Source organism: Coenobita brevimanus, chromosome 51, assembly GCF_032717465.1.
Source record: "Coenobita brevimanus isolate Jiangsu-jjx chromosome 51, ASM3271746v2, whole genome shotgun sequence".
NCBI lineage: Eukaryota > Metazoa > Arthropoda > Malacostraca > Decapoda > Coenobitidae > Coenobita > Coenobita brevimanus.
In genome coordinates this window covers 26,182,827-26,194,836 of record NC_137004.1, presented here as the reverse complement: position 1 = coordinate 26,194,836, position 12,010 = coordinate 26,182,827, and the positions used below count along the sequence as shown (strand labels likewise).

At 43.2% G+C, this 12,010-nt stretch overlaps 1 protein-coding gene across 1 annotated transcript in view; it reads left to right on the top strand.

The window, feature by feature from the left end:
* The window catches only part of LOC145400191 (uncharacterized), a 170,019-nt gene that overhangs the window by 84,321 nt on the left and 73,688 nt on the right, over positions 1 to 12,010 (top strand). Inside the window, exons 9-11 of the mRNA XM_080272705.1 lie at positions 176 to 329; positions 7,964 to 8,149; positions 8,358 to 8,528. Coding sequence (XP_080128831.1) covers positions 176 to 329; positions 7,964 to 8,149; positions 8,358 to 8,528 — 511 coding nt within the window. The remainder of the gene's footprint in view (positions 1 to 175; positions 330 to 7,963; positions 8,150 to 8,357; positions 8,529 to 12,010) is intronic.

Genomic DNA, 12,010 nt, shown 5'->3' with positions numbered 1-12,010 from the left:
TCCATCCCTCCACCTCATCCTCGATCTACCCCTCCCTCTCCCTCCCTCCACCTCACCCACATACACCCTTTTAGTCAGTCTTTCACTCTCTACCTTTAATTAACACAAAGCCAGTGTATACATGACATTTATTTTGTTCTTGGAATTGTATGACCAAAATTGTTCATCTTTTCAGTTTTTGGTGTTAAAAGAGCAGTCTGCCCCAAGAAAGAAGCTGCGAGTTGTTTTGGGGAAGGGCCTGCGTCAGCACCCGAAAGTCATGCCCTTGCAGCTGGCACGTATCAGGTTCATCTTAAGTGCAGCACCATCAGATGAAGTTCTGTTGAAAGGTGATTGAAGCCATAATAACCCCTTTTGTATAAGAATGTCCTGTTACAGTAAACCTTCGATATACAGAACACCCATTTAACGAATTTCAGTTTCAATGACCACTTTTTGCCGAACGTTATGTTCATTTAACGAATTTTCATTTGGGAAAAGAATGGACTTGTGGTAAACACTGACTAGCATAGGGTCCCTACATGCACACACACACACACACACACACACACACACACACACACACACACACACACACACACACACACACACACACACACACACACACACACTCTGCATACAGTAGAATTACGCATCAGTCTCTTGGTGACAAGCATCGTGAGAGGAGCCATAAATAGAAAATTTATTGAGATAAAGAGCCATTTAGACCTAGCTGTATGTTACTGTGTACAGCTGTATGGCTGAATGTCGTTCTGTATTTAGTGATCTTTGTCGGATAAAAGCCATGACGTGTGGGAAATTACCAAACAGCATGGTGTTCGGCATTAATGAAATATCAGTTTTAATGTCAAGGGTCTGGGACATGTAGAGGTGTATGGTATGTAGGAGGTGTATGGTATGTAGGAGGTGTATGGTATGTAGGAGGACTGCTGGGCCTTGATAGCAGGCTGTGAAGCCTATGCCCAGAGTCGGGGGGGAAAAAAAAAAATAGTTTGAAATATCGAGGGTGTACTGTATATTGAAGCTACCTCTGGATGATTTCCTGATTATCTTTGTTATATAATTCCCATAGCATGAAAGATATACTGTTAAATTTAAATTTTTGCCTTTCTTTTTGGCATTCTTATGGAGTACTGTGAATTGTCGTTTACATAAATTTTTTTCAGAACTTATGTACAGCCCTGAGATTTCACAGTGTGTGGTTACACATGTTATCATATTGTTGTGAGAGAGAGAGAGAGAAATAGAAAATGTCAACCAAACATACTTTTGGCCCTAGGCCTAAGCCTGCCTCCAGTCATAAACAAAAGTATTAGTCTATCTAAGAAAACTGAAAATCCATCCAAAGCTAGACAAAAGAAATATGAGGGTTTCAAGCCTAATGCTGGTTAGCTATTTAGAATTAGGAAAAGACATACATACATATACATGCATAAACATCATCTAATCCTGTGTTGCCCCATGAGGAGCATAGGAGCTCGGGGCTAGGCAAGTTGGTCCAGACGTTTAAGATGAGAGTGACCAGCCTCACTCATCCCTGAGTGGCAGTACGTGAGCAATAAACCCCAACCATCCCTTGGATATAAACTGACACAGGCACAATCTAGTTGGAGTGCTGTAATTCCCCACTAAACCAGTAGGTTCCATAGTTTGGTTATATGGTTTCCCATTGTACAGGAAACCATTTGGCTTGTCACTCAGTGTAGAATGACCCATAGACAGAAGGAAGAGGAAATAAAGAAGAAAAGAAGGACATAATAGGAAGGAAGGAAGAAAGAGAGGACAGAGCAGCCACCCAAGAGCAACACTACATTGAATGAGTCGATGGTGAGCGTCCCCACTTACCAACATTTTGAATTGCAATTTAAGTTTTTTTTTTTTTTTTTTTTTTTTTTTTTTTTTTTTTAATAATAACTTGCATAGCCTCCCTTTCCCCCGGTACTCTAAGTTAGATGAGTTCTGATGTATAAACAAGGTGTGTAGGTGCAGATCTAAGCAGAGCAGATGTTCATGTGTTGTGAGTGTATTCACATATTTTTATTCACCTACTGTATTTGTATTTTTCAGGATTTGAGTACAGTAATCCCTTGATTATTTGGATGGCCATTACTCGTACCATCCATTGCTCGGACGCTGTGATCTGGCTGTTCCGAACCATTGTTCGTACATTTTTTCCCATTACCTGGACAAAATGCTTCCATCTGTTTCGAAATTACACTCAAACCTTGATTTAAGGGACTAAATGGGGAATCAACTTGTCCCTTACTTGAAAATGTCCCTTACTTGAAAATGTCCGTTGTTTTACCACATATAAAGGCAATCTTATTATAAAATGCAATGATTGTTTCACTTATCTTACTTATTTATATGATTATGAATATTATTTTACGGGTACTTTATAAATCTATCTATCTATCTATAGCCCGACGCCCTAATCCCGCAAAGGGTGGCCGCAGACAAAACGCCTCCAAGTCGCTCTGTCACCCACCATTTGACTCCCCTCCCCCCAGCTCACCCCCCCCTCCCTCATATACCTCTCAACTCCATCCCTCCACCTCATCCTCGGTCTACCCCTCCCTCTCCCTCCCTCCACCTCACCTACATACACCCTCTTAGTCAGTCTTTCATTCTCCATCCTCTCCACATGTCCAAACCACCTCAGTGTATTTCTCCTAATCTTTTCAACCACATCCACATCTACCCCACAACGTTCCTTCACTTCTTCATTCGTCAACCTGTCCCTCCACGTCACTCCACATGCTCCTCTCAAGTAACTCATTTCCACTGCTCTCACTCTTGACTTGTTCCCCTCTTGCAAGGTCCACGCCTCGCTTCCATACGTCATGGTAGGGATCACAATACCATCATGCAGTGACTTCTTAACTTCCATACTCACCTCCCTATTTCTCATCGCTGCTTTCAGTGTGCCAACAACCTTCCTTCCCTGCTGTACCCTTTCACGTACTTCATCCCCCAAAGTTCCATCCTTACTCATCACACTACCCAAGTACTTGAATGCACTCACATTCTCCATATCCTCACCATCCAACCTCACTGCACACTCTGTGACTTCATTCCTCTCAAACACCATAACTGTACTTTTGTTTACATTAACTTTCAGCTTCCTCCTCCTACACACTGTCCCAAATTCATTCACCAAACCTTGCAACTCCCATTCATCTTCACTCAACAATACTGTATCATCAGCAAACAGCAACACCGGAAGCTTCCAAATCTCACCCTCATTCATTAGGGCCACCCCCACATCTACTGCCCTACCTTGTACCTCCTTTACAACCCCATCCATATATATATATATATTAAACAGCCATGGAGACATTACACACCCCTGTTTCAGTCCCACATTGAGATCAAAGAACTCACTCAGCTCACCATCCACTCGCACCGTAGCCCTAGCTCCCTCGTACATACTCTTCACAGCACTCAACAATTTCCCCTCCACTCTATATATTCTTAATACCTTCCACATACCTTTCCTATCTATTCTGTCATAAGCTTTCTCCAAGTCCATGAAGGCAGCGTACACTTTCCTTCCCTTCTCTAGATACTTCTCCACTAAACATCTTAGAACAAATATCTGATCTACACACCCTTTTCCCTTCCTAAATCCCCCTTGTTCTTCTCCAACTAGCTCCTCTGTCATATGCCTAACCCTATCAATGAGTATTCTACCATATATTTTACCAGTCACACTAAGAAGGCAAATACCCCTATGGTTACCACATACTTCTCTCTCCCCTTTTCCTTTGTACAGAGGAACAATTATACCTGATTTCCAGTCCTCTGGAACCCTTCCCTCTTCCCAAGCCAATCTACACAACTTCCATATCCACTCCACAACAATCTCAACCCCATACCTAAGCATTTCACCACACACTCCATCAATTCCTGGGGCCTTTCCCAGCTTAATCTTCTTCATCGCTTCCACTACTTCCGACCTACTGATCTCTTCCTCCCTCCTCTCATCTCTTCTTCTCCCAGCCATTCCCCAACCACTTATACTCACACTGCTCTCACTCTCTACATTCAACAAATCCTCAAAGTGCTCCTTCCATCTCCTCAATTTCTCTCTCTTCTCCACCAACAATCTATTATTCCTATCTTTCACTTCCCTACTATTTCCCCTTTCACACTGCCTTACTTTCTTTACCTCCTTCCAAAACAATTTCTTACTCTCCCTCCATTTCACACTCATATTCCTCCCAAACTCTTCATCCACTTTCTTCTTACTTTCCTTCGCCAGTCTCTTAACCTCCCTTCTCCTGCTCACATATACCTGTCTCTTCTCTCTCTCATCTTCTCCCCTACCTCTACTCGCCAACCATTCACCATATGCCTTCTTTTGTTCCACAGCTCGTTTCACCTCATCATTCCACCATGCTGTCCCTTGCACACCCTTGCATCTCCTCCTCACTCCACAAACCGCCTCACACGCTGCGCTTATCTCTTCCGTGAATATCTCATATACGTCTTCCACCCCTTCCATCTTCTCTAGCTCATACTTCCCAATCTTTCTTCCACTAAGCTCTTATACTCTGTCCTCTTCTCACTATCTTGCAATTTCTCCACTCTTCTCACAGGAGCTGCTTCCTCCTGTCTTCCCCTTCGCCTCCTCAACCACTTTCTTTGCAGCTCTACCTTGGCCATCACTAAGTGATGGTCCGAGACTCCATTCCCCCACCCTCTCCACACCCTTGCATCCAACACTTGTCTTCTCATTCGCTCATCCACACACACGTACTCTATCATTGCCTTTCGTTCAACAAGTTCACTATCCATCCTCCTCATTCCTCTCCATGTATACCGGTGGATCATCTTATGACGAAAGTAGGTGTTGGCTATTGCCAACCCCTTACCAGCACAGATGTCCACCAAAGCACTACCATTCCCATCTACTTCAGCTGGCACACCCCACTGACCAACCACTCCATCCACTCGTACATTCCCAACTTTGCCATTCATGTCTCCAATCAACAGCACTCTCTCGCTCCTCTCAAACTTGTCCATACATGCTTCTACTCTCGCCCAAAACTCATCTTTCACTCTTGCCACTCGATCCTCTGTTGGAGCATACACACATACAATCGCCCATGCTTGTATACCTACTTTCATCCTCACCCATACAATCCTTGCACCCACTGTTCCATACTCTATTATATTCTCCTTCCACTTCTTGCTTATCATCAGACATACTCCCTCTCTTGCCCTGTCATTCTCACTGACTCCCGCACATATACCTACACCGTATTCCCATTCTCTCATCCTTTCACCTTTCCATTTAGTTTCAGTCAGTCCACATATATCCACTTTTGCATCCTCAAGCACCTGGACAATCTCTCTCTCTTTCACTTCATCATTCACTCCTCTCACATTCCACGTTTACGGGTACTTTATAAAGAAACATATTAATGTGTATAACCTAGACGTTACATATCATTTTTGAATGGTCTTGTCCATTTGTCAGGTAGCATATGGAGTCCCTTAAATCCGAAATCCCTTAAATGGAGGTCCCTTAAATCGAGGTTTGAGTGTATGGTTGCGCGAAAATTTCTGTCAGGACGGGCAAAAATAGCCCGGTGGTGCTGCCGTGTTGGGCTGGTTTGTTTACCTTATATCTGCCAGACACCCCCCATTGCTCACTTTCAGGTCATGCATGTTGCTTGTGTGGTAAGAAGCTCTTCCTGGACCGTTGTTATGATGGCACACGTGGTAGCTTTTGTGGTGGTTCCCTACCTGCTTCAGGCCTTGTTACTCCTTGCATGCCTCTTTCAGGGGTGTGTGATGATGGCCACTTTACCAGGGAAAAGGAAGAGGGTAGTGCTGACTCTTAAGAAGGGGGAGATTCTGTGTAAGATTGATGTGAGATGGTCGAATTGTGAATGTTGACATTGATTTTATTCTAGCTTACTGATCTGTACCATGATTTTATTCTATTTTACCATGATTTTATTCCATTTTACTGTTTTGTGTGTCCACTTCATTTTACTTTTGTAGCCTGTTTTTTCATGTCACTGCAGGGTATAGCCCTGCAGTGGTGATTGCTTGCCTGTGGTTGATGGGTCTGCTTGACCATGGTAATTGCTTGGCTGTGGTTTATAGGTCTGCTTGACCAGATATAATAACATTAAACAAGAGGAACAAGTGTTGAACGATGTACTGTAGTGGCCTTTTACCCTGGCTTTCAAAGTTAGGTTATGTATGAATGGGGGCCAGGGGAGAAGTCCACTATCCAGACAGAACCACTACCCGGATATGCCTTTGGCTGTATTATGTCGAATAATCGAGGGCTTATTGTACTGTACTTGGATTGTCATGTCTCCAGCATTACAACTATCCAACTTTTCCTTGAAACTATGGATATTGTTCGCACTTTCCAGAGCTTTATGTAATCTGTTCCATTTAGCTACTATTCCGCTTAGAAAACTACATTTTCTTAAGCCACCCAAGCATCCTGGCAGCTCATGTTCATAGCTATGCCCACTTGTTCTTCCACCATCCCTTTGATATAATCATCTCTGTTACACTTTCAATACCATATGTAATCGTACACAACCTGTTTCATTTTCTTCTTGCCATTATCTAATAATTGAATGCAGGTTTGGATAGATCTTTTAAACCAGGGGATTAGATGTAACAATTATATAAACCCCTCCAGTATGAAAAGCCTATGTTGAATAAAATTGTCTGATAGGAGGAGGGGGGGGGGGAGAACTAAAAAGGAACTCTTCTGTATTTGGTAACAGGAAGTCCCAGTTTTCCCCTCTGCAAAGTGTAAGGACCCTAGGTTAGACTACCATCGCCCAGAACATTTAAGGGTTGGAGACTGAGGAGGAAATGGAAAATGTGAGTGCATTTAAGTACTTAGGCAGTGTGATGAGTAAGGATGGAAGTTTAGAGGGCGAAGTGCTTGAAAGTGTGCAACAAGGAAGAAAGGTTGCTGGGTCATTGAAAGCAGTGATAAGAAACACAGAAGTGAGCATGGAAGTGAAAAAGTTATTGCACGACAATATCGTGATATCAATGTATGGAAGTGAAGCTTGGACCTTGTTGGAGGGACACAAGTCTAGAGTGAGAGCACTGGAAATGAGTTATTCGAGAGGAGCACGTGGAGAGACAGACTGACAAATGAGGAAGTGAAGGACCATTGTGATGTGGATGTGATGTGATAGGAAGTGTTAGGAGAAACACACTGAGGTAGTTTGGCTATGTGGAGAGGATGGAGATCGAGAGACTGACGAGGAGAGTGTATGTGAGTGAGGTGGAGGGGAGGAGAGGTAGGGGCAGGCCAAGGATGAGGTGGAGGGATGAAGTAGAGAGGTATATGAGAGAGGGTGTGTGTGAACTGGGAGCAGGGCAGTGAATTGGCGGGGGACAGGGCAATATGGAGGCGATTTGTTTGTGGCCACCCCTTGTGGGATTAAGGTGTCTGGCAATAGATAGATAGTTAGAGCCGATCTATACTCTTGGTAGTATTGTACATGACAGAGAAGCTTCAGTCACCTCCGGCACTTGAACTTTATTGTGGATAAGGCATAGCATGTTCTGAGTCCACCAGACCACTGGGGAAGGGGTTGAATGAAGAGCCACATGCAGATATATGGAAGGCATGAATTGTGGTTGGTAAGTCTGTTAAGGAAAGCCAGACTTTGAAACTTAATGGAAGAGTTTGAAGTTAGCTTAGCAGTCCATTTTTGAACCAGCTCTGGTCCTGTAGGCTGTTTCCAGCAGGTCTGGTTATGGCAGTCTGGTCTAATCCCTTCTTTGATGATGATGATGATGATGATGGCTCTGATTTTCTGCTAATTGCACACTACAGTACTGTATTGTTTTACTTTATCTTTCATCTCATCCAGACATTACCAATGAATTTACTGTAGTCTCTTTAGCCCAGTCTGCATCCAGTGCCTTTTGATGTGTTGTACATAAAGCTTTTTGTCTGCAGAATTTGATAAGATAGGCCATACTCTGAGTGGAGAATGTGGCTTGGAAGCTTGGCTTGAGGTTGTCCGGCAATTAAAAGATGAGGGTGTGAAGTTGAGGGTTCTAGAGCAAGCTGCCAATCACAGCGATCCTGTTGTAGCCCTTGGCATCAGGACACTTTACCTCAAGAAAGTTGCTGTACAGAAAGGTGAGGGAAGAGTTGCCTTGTACATCTCATTAATATAGGTGTTACTGTCATTTAATATCTCTTGAGCTTTTGTTCAGTGCAAGAAATGTGTGATTCAGAACTGCAGCATTGTATAATATGTACAGTATTTGTGAATGCTTACCATCTGTTTGGAAGGTGTTAGGAGGAAACAAGGCATACGTAAAATAATCTCTTTCTATGTTAACAGGCATCAAGAGAGCACGTGAAGTGTATAAGAAGATGAGTTGGTATCCCCCCTTCAGTGGTCGACTTCATGCCCAGATGGTGGAGCTGGAGCTGTCAGAGACTGAGGTAAATGTGGCAGTAGTGAGGAAGGTCTTCCACAGTGCTGTGCAGCAGCTTGGCTCCAATAGCCCAGGTTAGTTTACAGTCTGTTAGTAATATTTAACACCATAGGAACAACAGATGGAATGTTGTCTTGCCTTTGTAGGAAGACTTGTGAATGTCTGAAGTACTACCTATGCAACAATACTAAGACTTGTGAAAGTCTATAGTACTACCAGTGCAACAATAATAAATAGGCCTACTGCTGAAAAATGTGAATAAAAATGGTCTCTCATGCCAGCTTCTTGTGAGACAGCATATGAAGTACTGCCAACTTCAGAATTTTTTTCACTTTCATTTACTGGTTTGCTAAAATTTACCTGATAACACTATCACGTGGAATACTGTACTGGTAGGCTTTCAAGCAGTACATCTCTGTTATCCATGGTTAGGCTTGTACCTTTTTATTGAAAACAGTAAACAGTAGGACATCAATAACTCAGTCTCTTGTTGCGCACATGTATGAGGCAGCTGGTTTTCCTAGTTATCATGAGTGTTGTTGTCGAATTACCCTGGTCTGTCTGTCTGACTGGACCTATCAACCACAAGCAAACAGTCACCCCTGTATGACCATCCTGTGTAGTGAACTGATGTTCCCTTGCAGCAGAAAGTGCCTTATCAGAGCAAGGGGCAGGGAAGAGTGTGGAGGTCTGGTTTTTGGATGGATGCTGCATTTGTCTCTCCACCCAGTTAACAGAGGCACATTAGCAGGATCCATATTACCTAGTTACTTGGTTATATTGTTACCACCTAGCAGTGTAAATGATTTCTTGGGTTACAGGAAGCCATGAGGCTTGTCACTCAGTGTAGAGCCACATGAAGTGGAAAAAAGAGTAATAAAAAGTGGGGAAGGATGGAAAAAATATGAAAAAATGAGGGCAAACATAGAAAAGTGTAATATTTTGGAATAATTTTTTGTGGGTTTACCTCTAAAACCTGTTAGTACCCATTCATTTTAATAAACCCTCCAAACTTAAATAAGCTTATGTACATTACATTGTTGATCAAGGTTGGATGACAGGAAAGAAGGAATTATAATCAGTGAAGGTGGGAGTATATTGACAGTAGTGAACATGTCAAAGTTCTAATGAAGATAAGAAAAATGTAAATGATCATTAGGTTGAAAAGTAAATGTGAACTACTCTTAAATACAGGAAACAAATTTTGGAAAGAGATGCAGAAATGTAGGGGTCTTAATGGAAAAATGTGTGGGATGAGAGTGAATGAGTACTTATAAGTGGTAGCAATATAAGGAGCTAATGGAAAGAATGTTTTTAAGGGTGATGAACAGAAATAAAAGCAGATTACGGAGTGATAAAAATAGCAGGTACTGGTAATGCATAGAGTAGGAATGTGGTACCTGAGAAGTGAAGAATGCTGTTACGCAGTTGAAAAATAGGAAGACAACGGATGTTAATAATGCAGAGATGGTAAAATGTAAGAGATGCCAAAAAGCTTGGATGAATGCAGCTGTAGCATTAGAGTGGAAGGAGGTTATTGTTGTGCTTTTCCACAGAAGTAAAGGTGATCAGTGTAAGAGCAAGCATTATCATTGGATAAGGCTGTTGATCATAACAGGAAAGATTCTTGGAAGAAAAATTATAGAGAAACCAAATCAAAAGGCAAACTGCAGGACAAGGTGTATAAAGCAAAGAAACTAACTGAGAGTGAGATGTCCAGTCCTATGTTGCCCCATGAGGAACATAGGAGCCCGGGGCAAGGCAAGTTGGTTCTGACATTTAAGATGAGAGTGACCAACCTCACTCATCCCTGGGTGGCACTACATGAACAATAAACCCCAACCATCCCTTGGATATAAACCTACACAGGCTTAATCCGATTTGAGCACCTTAGCTACCCACTAAACCATCAGGCACCATAATTTCGTTATATGGTTACCACCTAGCATAGTAAGTTCATGGTATATAGAAAACTACTTGGCTTGTCACTCAGTGTAGAGTCACCCTTAGGCAGAAGGAAGAGGAAAGGGTGAAGGAAAGTAAGACAGAAGAGGGAGTGTAAAGTCACCCGTAGGCAGAAGGAAGAGGAAAGAATGAAGGACAGAGCGACAGAAGAGGAAGGAAGGAAAAGAGGAAAGGGCAGACACCCAAAGCAGCAGTACATCGAGTGAGTGGATTGTGAATCCCCCCACCTACCACTTAAGTATTACAAAACAGGTGACCAAAACAAACCAATATATGGTAAGTGGAAAATGTATTAAGAATGATAATAGACCTCAACTCTGTTATCCAGTGGGGTCTGTATTGTTTACAAAGGCTCCAACATGCTCTTATGCATTGGCCTTGGTCACCTAATGGCAGCTGTCGACGTTTCTTGATCTCTTGCAACCTCCCTTCATAGTCCCTTATTGCTGAGGTCACACTCTGTGACCTTGTCCTGGGTCTTTTTTTGGTCTGCCTCTTGCAACCCTACCCGCGACATTTACACTTCTTTCTTAACAATATGGAAAGTGGACTGGATAACAGTACAGTGCACCCTCACACAATGTGAACTCACACGGTGCGAATCACCTACAATGCAAGGTCAACCCAGAAAATGCTTATTTTTATCAATGCAAAATCTGTGAATCGAACTTCCCACCATGCAAATCGGCTGTATGATTCCAAGGAAAAATAGACTTCCCGTCATTACTTCGAGTGTCGGGTTTCTGCCGCCCATAAACTCGCATTGTGTGAGGGTGCACTGTATAGTGAATACTGGCACATTTGTAACACGGGTTCAGTGGGGTTATGTTTGAGACCGAGGTGCACCCACCAGATATTGACAGTGTGAGGCAGGTGGCTAGCAACAAGCCAGATTCAAAATGGCTGGCAGCTGGCCAGCAATCTTCATGCCTCTTACTGACTTTCCAGGGTAAACAGACATTTCTCTTCCATATTGCCGCGAGAACATGTGTTGTACCTCGCATCCTGTGATCCGTTTTAGCATTGTAGCAGTACCCACCTGTTCATCATGGCCCCAGCAAAGAATTCTAAGAGCAAGAGGATCACATTGGAGTTGAAGAGTCTATCTATCTATTGCCATACGCCTCAATCCTGTTCGGGGTGGCCACAAACAAATCGTCTCCACGTCGCCCTGTCCCCCTCCATTTCACTGCCCCGCTCCCAACACCCCCCCCCCTCTCTCATATACCTCTCCACTCCATCCCTCCATCTCATCCTCGGCCTCCCCCTCCCTCTTCCCCCCTCCACCTCACTCACATACACTCTCTTCGTCAGTCTTTCACCCTCCATCCTCTCCACATTGCCAAACCACCTCAGTGTATTCCTCCTAACGCTTCCTATCACATTCGCATTGACACCACAACGCTCCTTTATATCCTCATTTGTCAGCCTGTCTCTCCATGAGACTCCGTAGGCTCCTCTTAAATAACTCATTTCCACTGCTCTCACTCTTGACTTGTGTCCTTCCAGCAACGTCCAAGCTTCACTTCCATACGTTACAGTTGGTATGACAATACTGTCATGTAGTAACTTTTTCACTTCCATGCTCACT